The sequence below is a fragment of the Coloeus monedula genome, assembly GCF_965178545.1.
Source record: "Coloeus monedula genome assembly, chromosome: 15".
NCBI lineage: Eukaryota > Metazoa > Chordata > Aves > Passeriformes > Corvidae > Coloeus > Coloeus monedula.
Window position 1 is genome coordinate 7,878,125 of NC_138795.1, and position 16,047 is coordinate 7,894,171.

At 43.1% G+C, this 16,047-nt stretch overlaps 2 protein-coding genes across 3 annotated transcripts in view; both read left to right on the top strand.

Annotated features, from left to right (window-relative positions):
• Window positions 1-276: 276 nt before the first annotated feature.
• CLK4 (CDC like kinase 4) lies at window positions 277-10,827 on the top strand. Of its 2 annotated transcripts, none has more exons than XM_082291792.1 (14): window positions 277-392; window positions 2,299-2,358; window positions 2,961-3,118; window positions 4,154-4,379; window positions 5,552-5,642; window positions 6,025-6,091; window positions 7,350-7,466; window positions 7,567-7,733; window positions 7,839-7,933; window positions 8,285-8,414; window positions 8,739-8,821; window positions 9,303-9,382; window positions 10,302-10,389; window positions 10,472-10,827. In XM_082291792.1, exons 2-14 carry the CDS (start codon window positions 2,305-2,307, stop codon window positions 10,607-10,609), a joined length of 1,494 nt encoding a protein of 497 aa, XP_082147918.1. In that variant the 5' UTR covers window positions 277-392; window positions 2,299-2,304; the 3' UTR covers window positions 10,610-10,827. The 2 variants fall into 2 exon arrangements, with proteins under 2 accessions (XP_082147918.1, XP_082147917.1); XM_082291791.1 differs by having other exon boundaries at window positions 283-385.
• Window positions 10,828-11,756: 929 nt separating this feature from the next.
• Window positions 11,757-16,047, top strand: part of LOC309578671 (uncharacterized protein) — a gene marked incomplete at its 5' end in the record, with an annotated part of 179,648 nt that continues 175,357 nt past the window's right edge. The window contains 5 exon segments of the mRNA XM_082291434.1: window positions 11,757-11,763; window positions 13,971-14,154; window positions 14,156-14,197; window positions 14,199-14,237; window positions 14,239-14,551. Coding sequence (XP_082147560.1) covers window positions 11,757-11,763; window positions 13,971-14,154; window positions 14,156-14,197; window positions 14,199-14,237; window positions 14,239-14,551 — 585 coding nt within the window.

Genomic DNA, 16,047 nt, shown 5'->3' on the forward strand with positions numbered 1-16,047 from the left:
GGGGTGGCATCCGAACTCGCCCTCGCTGCTTGAACCCCTCCATGGAACTGGCTCACAAAGCCATGAAGGATTTGGGGAAAGTCGATGCCCAGGATGTGGGGTGGGGTGGGACGGGACGGGACGGGACGGGCAGAGCAGACACCACCCCGAACCCCTCAGAGCAGCCGCCATGGCGGAGGCACCGCCTCAGAGGCGAGGCGCCAGGGGCGGGGCCTCTCCTCGGGCGTTCCCGCCCTGCCGTCCTTACGCTGTGCGTCTGACGTCACAGCGCACAGACGCCGCGAGAGCGAGGGAGAAGGGGGAAGCAGCTTCTCTGCGCTCGCCGCCGCCATTTTGTCTGTACGCGCAGGGCGGACACGGAGCTCGCTCGTTTTCTGTTCCAGTTGTAAGTGGTGAGGGCGGCCCTCCTTGGTTCTTTTTTCACCTTCGCTTTTTGCCTCACTTCTTTCTGTTTCCAGAGGGGACGAAGCAGCAGGGAGACGGAAGGCACGCGGGCGGGGGGGGTGGGGTGGGGTGGGAGAGCTGCTTGCGTTGTCTCCGCGGCGCGGGGCGCATCAAACGCTGCTTCAGGAGATGTCGCGAGGGGAGGAGAATTGTCGGCACAGGAGCTCTGTTGGGGTGTCTGCGGAGTTGCGGAGGGCTGGGGCGGGCGGAGCTGGGCTCAGCCGACTCGGCCGTGCCTGGCGCCCGCCCAGGTGGCAGCGGGGACCGGCCCTTCCTCCCCCGCCGGCCCCGGAGGCCTCCCGGGGGAACGTGGTGTGGAAATGGGCTTGGTGCTCCTGGGTTGGGGTGGCGGCTGTCCCCTCCAGGACCTGCGGTGTCGGACTTTGGCCATCCCAAAGGAGTAAGCCTTTGACCTCCTCGGCCTGCCAAGTTTTTGACGAGAGGCATTTAGAAATTGCTGTGTAGGCAGCTTACGGCAGGGCTTTCGTGGCCCTTATGTGTATGGATCTGTTCAAAAGGGGAACGGCTCCTGCTTGAGGAACCTTATGGTAAAATGTGGGAGTGAAAACTGCCTGCGATATGGATTAGTTCCACATGCTACAGGAATGCATATGTTCGTGGCAGCTGTCAGTATTACATAAGTGAAGTTCTTCGGCGCATAAAATCAGAGGGAGAGCACAGTAGTCAAAAATCTTAAGGTGGCTCCTACCTTAAAATGGACTCAGACCGATTCTTGGCCTTTCCTCCTCATTTAAATTTACTTGGCTCCTTTAGGGACAGAATTTGCAATTTTTATCTTAATCTCACTAATGTTATGTGCGCTTGATTGTAGTTAAGCAGCAGTTAGTCTTCAACAAAGCATTTTCTCCAGTTTCCTGTGTCAAATATCCATCCTTCTGCCCCCAAGCTCTACTCTGCAGGACAGTTTAATAGTGATTTTATTTAGATAGTTGTTCATTACAGAGCCTTAGTCAGCCTGCCTTCTTCCAGGTGGGGAAAGAAAAACAAATTCCAAGCAACCATAAGTAGAAATTTCCATTCACCTATAACTGAGTGTGTGTAGCTCTGCACCTCAAGAGTAAGTTAAACCTGAGTGTGCTTCAGAACCTGAGTTATGTAAGGTGAAAATAGAGGAAAATGGCTTTGGAGCTGTGTAAGAAGAGAGGAAATTAAAGCACGTAAATGAAACACCAAGTCGGTTTTAATTTTTTGGGTGTTTTTGTTTGTTGTTTGCTACATTAGTATTTTTATTTTTTATTAGAATCTCACAAGTGAATACGATTTTGTGAATCATGACTCACCCAAAATGTATATAAGGCACTTATTTTGCACAGTTTGTCACTCTTTCTTGTCGTGGTTTTTGTATTTATGTTTTAAAAACCAGTTTCCTTAAAAAACATTGTTGCAGGTGTCTGGGGGGGGGGGGGGTTACGTTTTTTTAATTACCAGCCTCTCACAGATCTTCTGAAAGTATTAAAAAAACCAGTTTTTTCAGAATAGCCTTATCATTTGCATGTTCTAGGAGTTTCCATCTTAATGCCTTCTCTTTGTATGAAGGCATTGTTCTCTGTAAATTTACACAGATTTGCACAATTTACACATGATTTACAGTCATGATTTTTCTACTCTCTTGCTTTCATTGTCTCTAAGCTGCTTTTCTCACTGTCACTAGTTGCTGCAAAAACTTTTTATTATTTTGTAGTAATTCATTCTTTGGAACATACTGGAATTGATATAGAAAGTTATTCTTACTTTCAAAAAACTCCTGCAGATGAGTAAACAAATAACAGTTGGTTTTGTTACACTCTTTAATTCTACAGCCATGTTTTACTTTGCCTTTTTTTTTTTTTTCAGTTGTGCATGTACCTGTTTGAACAAAGAATTCCTGCACCAAACATCCAGCAACAGAAGCTGGTGGGTTTTGTCTTTGGTAAATCAGCTGAACTGTAGAACATGCACAGTCCTGCATGCTAATAGGGTGCAAAAGTTGTGACTTGGCTCCAGGTGCTCCAAAGTTGTGTTAAATCCATCAGAGTTCACAGTGATTGTTGCTGAAAGTGACTGTTTCCTGGTGTTTAGTAAATAGTTTAGTGAGAGTTTTTAGACTGATTGTACATGCTCGATTTTCATGTAGTAACTTTACAATACAGTAGGAAGACCTAAATCCAGGTTTTCTTGTTAGAGGATGTTTGGAGAGGAAGGTTTCTTCCAATAAAAGGCTCTTTAAGGAAACTATTCTGTTTAGTCACTTGAGAGTTTGTTTAAAACAGCCTTTAATGACATGTTTGAAGCTATTAAATGGAGATGAGTTGGCCTATTTAATCGTGATTTGTTTCATAACAGCGTTAGTGTTGGGATGAGGGAGCTATGCCTGCTTGCCAAACTGAAATAATGGGGGGAGGGAGCTGAGGAAAAATGAGTTTTTAGTTCTGTCATACTTGATCAAACTACCATTGCTAACTTGCACCTACATGTGTGTTTGTTGATTTTTAAAAAATTATTATTATGTTTTCCAGTGGGAAATGAGGCATTCAAAGCAATCTCATTGTCCTGAGTGGGATGACAGAAGGAGCTGGGATCAAAGGAAGCACAGTAGCAGCCGCAAACGCAGAAGGAGGTCCCACAGCAGTGGCCAAGAGAGCAAGCACTATAAACCCAGTCGCATTTCAGAAAGGTATAAGACTCTGAACTGAGTAGTGCAAATGTTTCTTACTGTGTCTAAAGTAAATGTGTTTTCAGGGTAGGAGTTTTTGAATGCCCAGAGTCGTCAGTTCCTTATGGTTTGGCTCACTTAAGCCTAATAGGTAGTTGTTAACACCGCACCTGAACCATTAAATAGAAATTCTTCAATGAAAACAAGTAAATGTTACTAGTTTGTCTCACTGGTGTCAGTTAAATGTTGGTATTGAATACAATCAATATTAAATTTCAACTAAAAAGAATGCCTTTTGATTTAATGTCAACAAAAGGAGGAGAAGGTTTGTTTAATCATTTAATACAATGGTAAGTATGAATTTCTCTTAATAATCTGGGACTGGTTTGTGTTTTCCCTCACACTGCTTACAGTGGAAAGATGTGTTTTTCTGTTTTGTGTTGGTTTTTTTTCCCTTGAGAAGATCCAGTGGAATTCTTTTAAGAGCTTACACTCATGCTTATAAAATGCTGGAAGGAGTAGGTGTACAGCAGTAAGGGAATTCTATGCCTCAGCAGCTTTCTTAATGGTCTGTTTTCTGTGCAAAAGATCCTTGTTCCATATGATCTCTGAGTTTTTAATGTTCGTTGCAGAGCACTTAGAATGATGGTACTTCTCTCAGTCTCTAGGTTTTATTTAACGCCTGGAGCTTTAAAAGCATAGAAGGGATGATTTCTGTATTGAAAGTGGTTTATCATGTGTCTTTTAAGGTTGTAATGAAGTTTCTCAGTATATTTTAGGAAGTGTTTCTCCTTTTTAAGTCTGAGTTTCTTACTATGCAAACTGTGGACAGATCATACATTGTTCATGTGGATGGCTGCCATGTATTTAAGACTGACAATGTTGTTAAATCCCTAATAAAGTAACATCAAAAGCTCCACTATTTTTGGGGAGGGATTCAATTAAAAAACATTTTTGCTGTAAAGACAGATACTGTGTAACTCAGCTCAGGTCACTTATCTTGTTGGAACCTCAAGTTTTTGAAGTGGAGAACATTCACTTAAAATATATTTTCAGTCATTATTTGGACGATAGAGCCATAAATGAAAGAGACCATCATGACCGGAGATATGTTGAGGAATACAGAAATGACTTCTGTGAAGTGTATGACCACAGGCATTATCACAGAGACTATGAAAAGAGTCACCATCATCACTATAGCAAATCCTCTGGTCGGAGCAGGAAAAGTAGTCATAAAAGGAAGCATAAGAGACATCATTGCTCCAGTCACCAATCGCATTCGGTATGAGTAACTTTTAACTTTATTATTAATGAATTAGTGGTAATAGACTTCTTAAATGACTGCTAGAGCTGCAATTCCTGATCCACGGTACTTTAAGAACTACATTATTGAAAAAGGATTTGTGTTTATCTGAGTCCATTTGTGGAGCATGTGAATATGTTGTTAGTTGAGATTCTCGGATCAGTGTCGGGTGGGGGGTGGGATTATCATCAGTACAGTTGTACACTGGGAATGTAGGAGGTTGGTAGTCAAAATCACTGGGATTGATCTGAAAAATGTTGTCTTGAAATTAAAGACAGGTAGCTATCCTGTTTTAAAGTACAGTTGTCACTTAGCTTTGCAGCATAGTGAACTGTGTTTTTTCAGGTAGATTGTGGATGCCATCCATCCTATTGCTGAAAGTAATTGAGATGACATGCCTTTTTAACATGAATTGAAAGTATGAATGTGCATGTCTGGTAAATTGATATGAACAATTCTGCACCTAATTTCAGAAGCTTTGATAAGCTCTGTGCCTAGCTAATGGCATCTAATGTCTTAGTGAGATGGGATAAGTTTGCTGCTTCCCTTTTGAAGGTGTGCTCCCTGAATTTCTCATGGTTGTTGTGATGCCCACTGATGCATCTACAGCTCCAGGTGTTTTATACCACTTTCCTGCAGTAGAAACAGCAAGGTGTATTAGATTATATAATGCAAATTAAGGACTTCAGAGTAGTTTTTCTTCTCTCTCTAAACGTGGGGGAAGTAAAAGTGTTTACATGAGTGGATGTTTTAAGAATAGAAACATTTCACCTGACTGAGAGCTTAGGTATGTAAATAAATGCTGTTTTTTGCTATTTGCTAGCAAATTATTAGAAATAGCAGTGTTGCAGTCTTAATCTGTCTTCAATTAAGCCACTGTTTGAGAGACAAAATTGTGTTGTTTTTTTTCTGTTGCTTGTATCACTTTAAGTATTTATCTGAAAATCTGTTCCTTGCCATGTTTTTCTTCTGTAACATAAACTGTGCCCTGTGAATTTCTGGGGACTGAATTTGAAATTGCTCCTGCCAACTGTTCGTGGCCTGGTGTGTAACTGAATGCCTGAATATCTCCCCGCTGAATGAATTGCGTATTCTGCCCTGAATTCACTCTGATATATTGATTGGCTGGACGATCTTGGTGCCGTTTCCAGAAGAGTCACCGAAGGAAAAGATCCAGGAGTGTAGAGGATGATGAGGAGGGTCACCTGATCTGTGAAAGTGGAGACGTTCTAAGAGCAAGATGTATAGAATATTTTTCAACACTTTTAAAAAACTTTTCAGAAAAAAATCTGTTTAGAATAGTATGTCAGAGGAGGGGGGCTAAAGAAATCTCATTGCTCTTTTTGTTCTGTTTTTTTTTGTGCTTTTTTGTTTTTTTGCATATCTTCTTTTCTGTAGAATTTAAATACTGTGTTCAAAAAGTTCCAATTAGTAAATGAGATTAGAACAAGAGATAGTTTTTTGGCTAACTGTTTTCATGACTCCTGTCCAATAAAATAATGCATTCTGATGCTGAAATTTAAAGTAATTATGCTTTTGTAATGGCACATTTTTAAATCTACATTAATATGTTCATTCTCCTTTAAGTAGTTGTATAATTCTAACTTATCTTTGTTCTTTTTAGATGAAATTGTTGCGACTTTAGGAGAAGGAGCTTTTGGAAAAGTAGTGGAGTGCATAGATCATGATATGTAAGTGTTGGGTTATCTTTATCAGTGGATCTCATGATAAAAGATACTTAGAAATTAAAGCTCAAGGACATTTTATTTAAAAGAAAGTTGCAGTTTAAATGCCCTTTTTAATGATAGAGAGCTCTGTTTTATTTAATTACATTTCTCTGGTTTTTGCAAGTGCTGCTGCTGTAACTGGAGAATGTGAAAGCAGCTAAAGAGTGCAGAATTAGTTTGGGAGACTTTTAGAAGATGATGCAGTGAGATACTGAGAAAGTAGTTTTGACTCTTAGTGAAAGCAATTTCTGGAAAGCAGTTGCTTGGAATTAGTTGAGCTGTAAATTGCTTTCCTCAGTTCTCATAATCAAAATTATCCTTTAAAGTTTTTTTGGAATCAACAGTAATCTAGTACCCAGTACTTTCTTCATGGAATGATTACTTCCATGTGATGATACGTCTGGTGAAGAAGAAACTTACTGTATTTCCACTACCTTCTGTATGTTCTAACAGTTGTTAGAACACAGACTATTTTAACTGTATGTTTTATATCAGCAGTTCTATGACATGGTTTTAGTATATTTTCCTCTACCTTTGGCTTGTTTGTTCTGTCATTTCATAAGTTAGATCTGTTCTGGATTTTGGGATCACGTTGTGAGGGCAGAGAGTGTTCTGAAATTGTTAGAATTGGAAGAGCTCTACAGAGACATAAATTGTCTGAGAGCAAATGTGACAGAAGGATCTGTGTGTCTGTGTTCCATTTAAGAAACAGCCTTACAGTGAATGCATGCAGACATTCAGTGTAGAGCAGTTCTCACTGGTATAAAATGCTCATAATCCAAATTTCAGAAATTACTCAATTCCTGTGATTCTGTAAGAGCACTGGAGAAGAGCCAGGACAAGTTGTGCAAGTTGCAGGAAAAAAAAAAACCTATCAAATTTTTGCCGTGTTTTTGTTCAAATGAGAGCTTTGTTAATTTTTAATCATTCTGCTGCTGGATTCTCAATGTTTATTCTACTTTAGATGAGATAATAACACTGAGAAGTCATTAATGAAGCATATACTATAAGTACTTGAGAAAGGAAAGATCAGGATTACTTCTTTTTTTATAAAAACTGTTCTGGTTGAGTGCAGCATGCTTAAATCAATTCCCCTAATCCAACTCATAATTCTCCATGACCTTTAATCTTCCTGTGTTTCTTTTATTAAAATCAAGCTGCTTTGGTGTTGTGGGTATTTAACAATAATTGATCCAGTTTGCTGTCCTTTACTTTCTTCAAGGAGAGGAATGCATGTAGCAGTTAAAATAGTGAAAAATGTCGGTCGATACCGGGAGGCTGCCCGTTCAGAAATACAGGTGTTGGAACACTTGAACAACATGGATCCAAGCAGCAATTTGTAAGTATGAAATTTGAGTAGTCAGCATACCAAGGATTTGAGGAAAGTAATTATTGAATAGATTTTCATCTGTTTTCTTTTTCTTGTTTTCTGTTTTAAGCCGCTGTGTCCAGATGCTGGAGTGGTTTGATCACCATGGCCATGTTTGTATTGTTTTTGAGCTACTGGGACTTAGTACTTATGACTTTATTAAGGAAAACAGCTTTCTGCCATTTCATATTAATGACATTAGGAACATGGCTTATCAAATTTGCCAGTCTATAAACTGTAAGTAAATGTCAATAGTTCTTTTAAATATATGATTGTGGTTTTGTTTTTCCTGTAGGAATTCTATGTGTAAATTATGGAATAATTTTTTCTTTTTCCTTGTAGTTCTACACCATAATAAACTAACTCACACAGATTTAAAGCCTGAAAATATCTTGTTTGTGGAGTCTGATTACATAGTGAAGTACAATGCCAAAATGGTAAGTTTGTTCTTTGTTTCTCCCAACTTGAATTGCACCACTTCTGTCTTCACTGGAGCTTCTCTTAAAAAAAAAAAAAACAGAGACAACAAGTAACTGAAGTTAACGTAAGGTTAACAGAAGAGGAAGAGAGCTCAGAATGGTGTTTACTCAGCTGTTTTGGGTATTGAGATTGTCACTTTGTTACCTGCTCTTCTTTCTTGAAGCATCGAGCTGGATAGGAATTAAAGTATTTGGAGGAAGTGTTTTGTTACACATCTTATGCTAGCTGGTACTTTGAAGATAATGTGGTAATGCCTTTTGCCTAAGCATGCTTTTAAAAAGTATTAACAGCATTTTGATTTCTTGCAGAAGCGAGATGAACGCACTTTAAAAAACACAGACATCAAAGTTGTTGATTTTGGAAGTGCAACTTTTGACGATGAGCATCACAGCACATTAGTGTCTACAAGACATTATAGAGCTCCTGAGGTTATTTTAGGTCAGTAAAGACTTTTAAACATTCTGGAAGTTAATTGCAGTTCATTCAAATGTCTTTACTTCATAAACTGGAGTAGTTGACTGTTTATCAGAACCATGAGCATCTCTCAGATGGTGGTGGCGAAATTCTTAAGAGTAAACAGTAAAAGAAATACTCTAAAAGCAGAAGTACAAACGTTGCCTTCCCTCTCTCACCCCAGGGTTTGAGGAGGGCTTGGGGGGTAAGTTGGGCATCAGTAAATGTGTGGAAACTGGGCGTGTACTTTGTGGGTTACAGATTTTGAGAATATATTAAAAAGTAAAACAAACTTTGCCTATTTTGCAGCATTGGGATGGTCTCAGCCGTGTGATGTGTGGAGTATTGGTTGTATTCTGATTGAGTATTACCTGGGATTTACAGTGTTTCAGGTGTGTACCTAAGCTTAAATAGAATGTGTTTGTTACAGACTGATTTTAATCTTCTAATGACATACCCCTAACTATGTAAAAGGCATAACCTCATGGGCTTTTTAAGGATTATATAGATGAGATTGTCAAGCCAACATCCATACAGGAAAATGTTACGTCTTGGATATCTTCTTCAGAGTATCTAAGATTACCTTTTCTGGCATTTTGAGTGAAGCCACCTGTCATGATACTGCCAGAATTAAGAGTAAAGAAAACACTTGTACGATATTTGGTTTATGAACTGTTGTTCAAGGGTCATTGTAACTGTGGAAAATGTTGTATAATCTGCATTGCATAATCTGTTTTTAATAATTGAAGGTGGCAGTGTTTAAAGATACTGTGACAGTGCTCTGGCAAGATCTTGTTTGCAGTTTGAGTGTTGTTACCAAGTAGCTCAGAGGAGAAAAACGTGCTAAGTGCTTTCATTGCTTTTTCCACACAGACTCATGATAGTAAAGAACACCTGGCAATGATGGAAAGAATACTGGGGCCTCTGCCCACTCACATGATCAAGAAATCCAGGTATGTTCATCATAGAAGTGATAAGTTGCCTTATATTTTCTATTACAAGAGAAATTGCAAAGTTGCCATTTTAAGCTATGAACTGCTGCAGATCAACAGAGACTCATGGGCTTTTTGTTACCTTAAGTAGTTGACATTAGTCCTCTTCTGATTTTAGTATGAATTGTCAGCCTCTTGAACTTGAGTATGAATGTTTCTAAGTCTTTAAAGCTAAGTTTGGTGTGGTCACCAGAACAGTATTAGACATCAATTTTTCTTTAAATTCTAAATATAAAGAACATGATGTCATCACAATAATTATATTGAGAGGAAGAAGAGGGTCCTTGCTAATACAGCTGTCATCCTCTTGCAGTGCCCCTCCATATCCCTCAGACATGTGCTTCAGTGATCTTTCTCTCTTCCTCAAAGATAACTACATGCAGCAGGAGTTTCTCACTTTCATTGCAAGGAGAAACAGCCAGCACAGGGTTCTCCCCTGACCCCTATGTCTAAGATTTAGTGGTCCTGGGATTTGATGGTCCATTTTCTTTTCTTACATAAGCTGTCCTCTTGCCAGCTCTTGTAGATAATTCTGTAACTCAAGTTACAGTAGAATAATTCTGGGTTGGGTAATGGATATTGTTTGTTACAGTCGTCCAGTTGATTCTAGTGCATTTTGAAAAACAGGGAAAAGCTTGGAAAGCAGCAATTGCAATAGATTGAAGTAATACTCTAAAATGTTACTGTTTTCTAATGATTGTGGCAGCAGTAATAAAAAAGGAGCAGATCTCTGTGAATAAATATGCACTTAAAAAAGCGTTAGCTCCCAAATGCAGAGATACATGCAGGAACACTTCATGGTGTTTTAAAACTTCTTGGGAAAGCATCTGCTTGCTGTGTGCACTGACACCATCTTACTGTTATTTCCCTTGTCATGCAGAAAACATTATTTTCACCATGACCAGTTGGACTGGGATGAGCACAGCTCTGCAGGCCGGTATGTCAGGAGACGCTGTAAGCCTCTAAAGGTAGGAGATGGCATTTTTATTGCTCTGTTAGACTGCAGTTGTGAAAGCTCTCTCTAAAATACCTCCTGCTTTTTTCTTTCAGGAATTCATGCATTGCCAAGACACAGATCATCAAAGTCTGTTTGACCTTGTTCGCAGAATGCTGGAATATGACCCAGCCAAAAGAATTACTCTTGATGAAGCCTTGCAGCATCCTTTTTTTGATCCATTAAATAAATAAATTCAAAGATCTTCTATGCTTCTTCAAGGAGATTTCCTAGACTGTGTCAGTCAGTCAGCAGAGGTTGCATGAAACTTTTGTAAGCTTTAAATTATTTTGTACAGTTAAGTCTGTAAATAATTACATATGTTTTGTATAACTGTTATGTTTACCTTGTTGAGCAGTTGTAGTCTTATGGGTATCAAAGTGAAAAATAAAAGTAATTTTCATTTTTGAAAGCCTGTACCACTCTCCTTTTACAGGTATTGAACCCTTAGACTGTAGGTGAGGAGTCTGGGCTAGCTGAAGGACTTGTGGAAACATTCCCCAAAAAATGGTTCCTTTTATTAGTCATGAAGAAAAAATCCACCTAGTTATGCTGTATATAACAGCTTGATGGCATTCTGAAGCATGGTTGGAAACAGTGTCTATCCTAAGTAGGTAGCTTTTGTGAGTTGCCTTTTTCTCAGATTTTCTGTTATGCACTGTGCGTTGCTCCCCAGTCAGCTAATTAGCCCTTGGAAACTTGTCTGGTGCTTTCAGAGTTGAGTATTCATAGCTAATCTTTTTAGTTAAGGTCTGAAAAGTAGCATTTCCTACTTTCAATATTGTTTCTAGTCATTAAAAATGAACATTTTTGTGATAAGTTTTTAGACTGTACTACGACACAGAAACACAGCATGCCACAGAATTGTGGCATATTTAAGCTCTTGCAGTAATGAGATCATTCTGAACTCTTCAATGTGTATTTCTATGGAGCTTGATTTGTTGTTGCTGGTAGAAATGCTGGCATTGAGACTATGCAGGATGGAGGTGGCTGGGTTCTCCATTGTGACTCGTGAACTCCGGTACTGGGCTGAGAAGGAAATCGTACAACTTTCCAAGACCCATTAATGTCCTTTGGAAGTTTTGGGGTTTCCATGTCTAAGTTGATGGTCTTTTGTTCTTCTCCAGCTCTTAATCCATTTGACACCACATGGGTGACTTGCTGAGCAGTAGGAAGGGAGCCTTCCATGGAAGGGTTTGTCCTGGCTGCAGTAAGCAAGTTTGGGCCATTTATTTCAATCTTGACTTTACTGCATGAGCCTTTATTCAAAGGAAGGAAACAAAATTGTTTCAGCTCCACAGGAGCCCAACTTCAGGTTTTGTGCTTGCTGAGTTAGTCCTAATGCACAGTAAGATTTTAAACTGATGTCCTTGTTCCACTGATACGGAGGAGGCTTCATTTGCAAGAGGCTCCAGACGTGCATATCTCTGAGCTGAGGGTAGAATAGAGCTGGGACAGGCTTTGAAAGCTTATCTTCTGTTACCAGTGCCACCTCCTGGGCTTGATTACAGCTCATCATAGCCACCTCCTGTCCTTGGATGTTGGTGTTGATGACATTGTTTCTGCTCTGCGTGACAGAAAATGTAACAGTCTGTGCCATGCAGGTCAGCTCGGTAGGGCTGAGCAGGGCAAAAGTAAATTCCTTCTCTTCTTCCCACACAGCTTTCCATCCCACAGTTTCAGAGGCAAAGCAGGGACTTGGCTGAGTGTATCAGCTAAGCAATGCAAATCAAAGGCAGATGGGGGGAGAAAAGTTTATATGCTGCTATAACAATAAAACTGTAACTATAAAACAGTTCTGTCGAAATTAGGGAAAGATGATGTGCTCTTGCTTACATTCTAGCTGTTGATGTAGGTACTGACATCCATTGTGCTTGGTAAAGGAGATACAGTTTAGCCCTATTATAAAGTCATGTTTAAATTGACTTTCCTCCTTCCAGTAAATTTAAAAGTTCTATCAGGATTAATGTGGCATCTGCAGCAAGGTGCCAAGTGCTTTTGCAGGCCTTATAGCATCTGCACCGGTGTTGGTTTGCACGCACATGAGCCCTGGGCTCCCCAGGGGAGCTGGGTGGGGCTCTGAGCAGCACCCTGGGGTGGGGGCCTGGTGCTGCAGGGCACTGCCCTCAGTGATTCTGCCTTTAGTAGGGGATGGATTTTTATGTGCACACACCACTACCTCCCGTTGTCATCTTCATACTTGAAATTTGTAATGTTTACGTGTTTAGATCAAGCTATAGCTGTTAAATAACTAGAAGAGTATTCACACCTATTTCTGCACAGATTTTCAGCTATTGTACCTTCAAAATACGCTCTGTGACTGGCTCATCATTTCGATAATGAGCCAGTCACACTTTTTACTATATAAGACAGAATAAAGCTGTCTTTGAAGTGAACAGACCAGGTTTCATCACTGAAGTTCAAAGAGGGATCAATGGGAGGGAAGAGTTGAGCTTGGGACTAAACTGCATGAGAGAGGGGTTTGGACTTCTGCAGCAGGACTGGTCAGTCCTGCCTGTTCCTTCGCTGTCTGGATGTCAGGGTTGCCAGGAGGGCTCAGGTCACACAGGACAAGGATGCTTTGCACCTGAGCATCTCCCCCAAAATGATGGCACTGTGTGTATTCTGCTTTCATGGAGCTTGTAAGGAAAGTTTTGGCAAGCTCATACAAAGGAGAGAGGGAAAAGGAGGTACGAAGAGGGTCTCACAGAAACTGGGAGTTTTCTTTTTGTCTTCAGGCTATGTAAAAGAGCAGGAACTGGTTGTCGGCAAATGCTATGGATTTGCCTGGTTTAGCTGCTTTGGAAATAGTAGCTACAGGAAGCCTGTGTCTATCCACTGCGGCTGTGTCCCTGTGCGCATGTGTGTGTTTTATTAACAAACTTAATTAGAATCTGACATTGGTAATGTTACCATTATAGCATTTCCTAACCCTGTCCTAGGCTTCAATCATCTATTCTAGAAATAAGAATTACTCCTCGAAGGGCAAGTGTCTGTGTCCAGGAGGCAAAGGATACACTGGAATTTGTGTGCTATGTGCTTAGAATCTAGACAGGCATTAAGTTGCTGGAGGATGTTTTCTAGGTAAGTTAACAGTTGTGATGCTCTGTGTAACAACAAGGAAAAGGCAAGACAGAATAGGTGGATGCTCGGTGCTTATCTGTGAGTACAGTTTTTTTTCGTTCAAGGGCTCACCGAAGTGGCTGGAGCACTTCACTGAGATAACAGTGAGTTACAGTGCGTGGTGGGGTTCCAGGTACGGTCTCTTCTCTAAAACAGGTCGCGGTCCAGCCGGGCTGTAGGGCAGAAGGTACAAAACCCCCGGCCGGTGCCACCTCTCGCAGGTCGCACTCTCCGGAGGAGCCGGGGCCGGGCGCAGCCGCCGCCCGCCCGCTCTCCCGGCGGGGGGAGCCCGCTGGAGGGCGCCCGGCCCGCGCCGCCGCCGCCCCCGCCGCGGGCAGCGCTGCTGCCGGCACCGGAGCGGGGACCGGAGCGGGGCCGCCGCGCCAGCACCCTGCGCTCTGGAGTGGCTCTCGCAATGCCCCGCCTGTGCAGCACCGCCGGGACCCCGGGAGGCGTGGGGTCCGCTGGCGGGCGGGGATGGGGCCGGGGGGGAGCGGTCCCCGCGGGGGGCCGGGCAGCGGGGGTGGGATCTGCTCCGCGTAATCCCCCATGGGGGGGCGGCGGGCCGCGCTCGGAGCATCCCCCCTTCCCCAGCGCGGGGGGAGGCGGCGGGGGAGCCGCCACCCCCCGCTTCCTCCGTTTAAGACCCGGGCTGGCGGGGCGAGCGCAGGAGAGCGGCCGCTCCGCAGCTCCGGCCCCACGCCCGCGGCGCACACGGGGCGGCGCTGGATGCGCCGGCGGCGGGAGGCGGGCGGCAGCCGAGCGGGACCCCGCGCAGCGGCGCGGAGCGCGGCGCGATGAGCGCGGGCAGCGGCGCCGCCGGCGCGGCGGGCACCGCCACCTCCGTGCTGTGCCTGCTGCTCTCGCTCACCGCCGTGGCCGTGTGCCTGCTGCTGGGCGCCAAGACGGCGGAGCTGCAGGGCCGGCTGGCCGCGCTGGAGGAGCGGGGCGCCGCCGGCCACGGGCCGCTGCTGGACGCGCTGCAGCCCCGCGTGGAGCAGCTGTTCCGCGAGGTGAGTGAGAGGCGGCGCGGGCAGCCCCGCAGCACCGGCCGCACCGCGGCGGGGCGGCAGGCTCGGGGAAGGCGCTCCGGCCCCGCTCCAGCGCGGGGCTCGCTCCGTGTGTCACCGGCTTCTCCTTCTCTTTGGAAAAACTTTTACCAAACTTTCCCCTTTTTGCTGCCGTTTCCGTGAATCAGGCGTAGGCGAGGCGTGGCAGAGCCCAGCCTTGTTTAGAAGAGAAAATGCCCCAGGTGAAGGGCCAGCAGTCGAAGGTTTGAGGACATGCGACTTTCCCCCTTATTCTATTCACTGACACAGGTAACCCGAGTACTTAAATAACTATTTATCTTGGGATTTAATGAACCATAATTTCCTTGTTAGAAATTATGAACATGATCCCCGCTATCTGGACTGTGTGCCACAGAGTATTGTGGTTTGGCAGTGCAGAATTGATTTATGGAAGGCAGAGGAGACCCGCCACTAGTTACTTCACTTTCAGTCCTGGGGTTTTCTGAAATTATTCAATAAATATTTCTGTGATGAACAATTTCCCCTACTTGGAGAACTGTTATCCACACTGATGCCCTTCTCGGTGCCTAACTAAACCGAATCTCTGGGAGAAGTTACCCTTTATCCCAGGGTTATCTTTTTCCCAATTCTGGTGTTTACGTTTGGGGCTTTTTACATGCAAGGGGGACGTGAAGGGCTCCATCACTCATAGGAAATGCTTGAGGATCCCACAGTTGGTTTGCTGGATTTGTATAAACAGTAGTTCATAAAGTTCAGCAAGATTCAACACGGCTTATGGGGCTGCTGAAGGGCACCCCTAAGTGATCAATTCTGACATCTGGGGAAGGTTTCACACCGGGAATTTTATAGTGGCCTGACTGGGGTGCAAAACATGCATTAAAATCATGACGAAGCCTAAATCATGTGAAAATGGATTTGTACGTGGAGCTCTGTGAAAGCTCTGGGGCTGTGAGCAGGGATGGAGGCAGTGCCTGGGGGCATGGGGAGACAATTCCTCATGCTGTGTGTTGCTGTTGGAGTTAGTGTGAGGGTATTGCTGGCACCACCACAGCGTGTCCTTTTGCCTGGAAACTTGGTTGCATTGATGTGCCTCGATAAAAGTGAAATGTTAAAATATTTTTGTGAAAACCCTGAATACCAGACCAGGGGGGGTGCCTGTGAGGCATAATCACAGACTCTAGTTAACGTCTTTTCTCCAGGCAGGAATTAGCCTGCTGGTTGTGGCAGTGGTTCTGTTCAATTACTCCAATAAATATGCTTAGCAATGGGAATGGTTTCTGTGGCACTGCCTAAGATCATGTGCAACCTCTTGCTGAGATTTAGTTAAGTGTGGAAAGCTTGTTTTGTACTGGGAATGCTCGGATGGGGTTTGTACGGGGGAAAATAAAGCAAAACCACATAATTGGGTTTCTAATGGAAGAGTGAGCTTGTTGAAACATTTAGTATGACCAAACTTTTGTCAATACTAAAGCAAATTT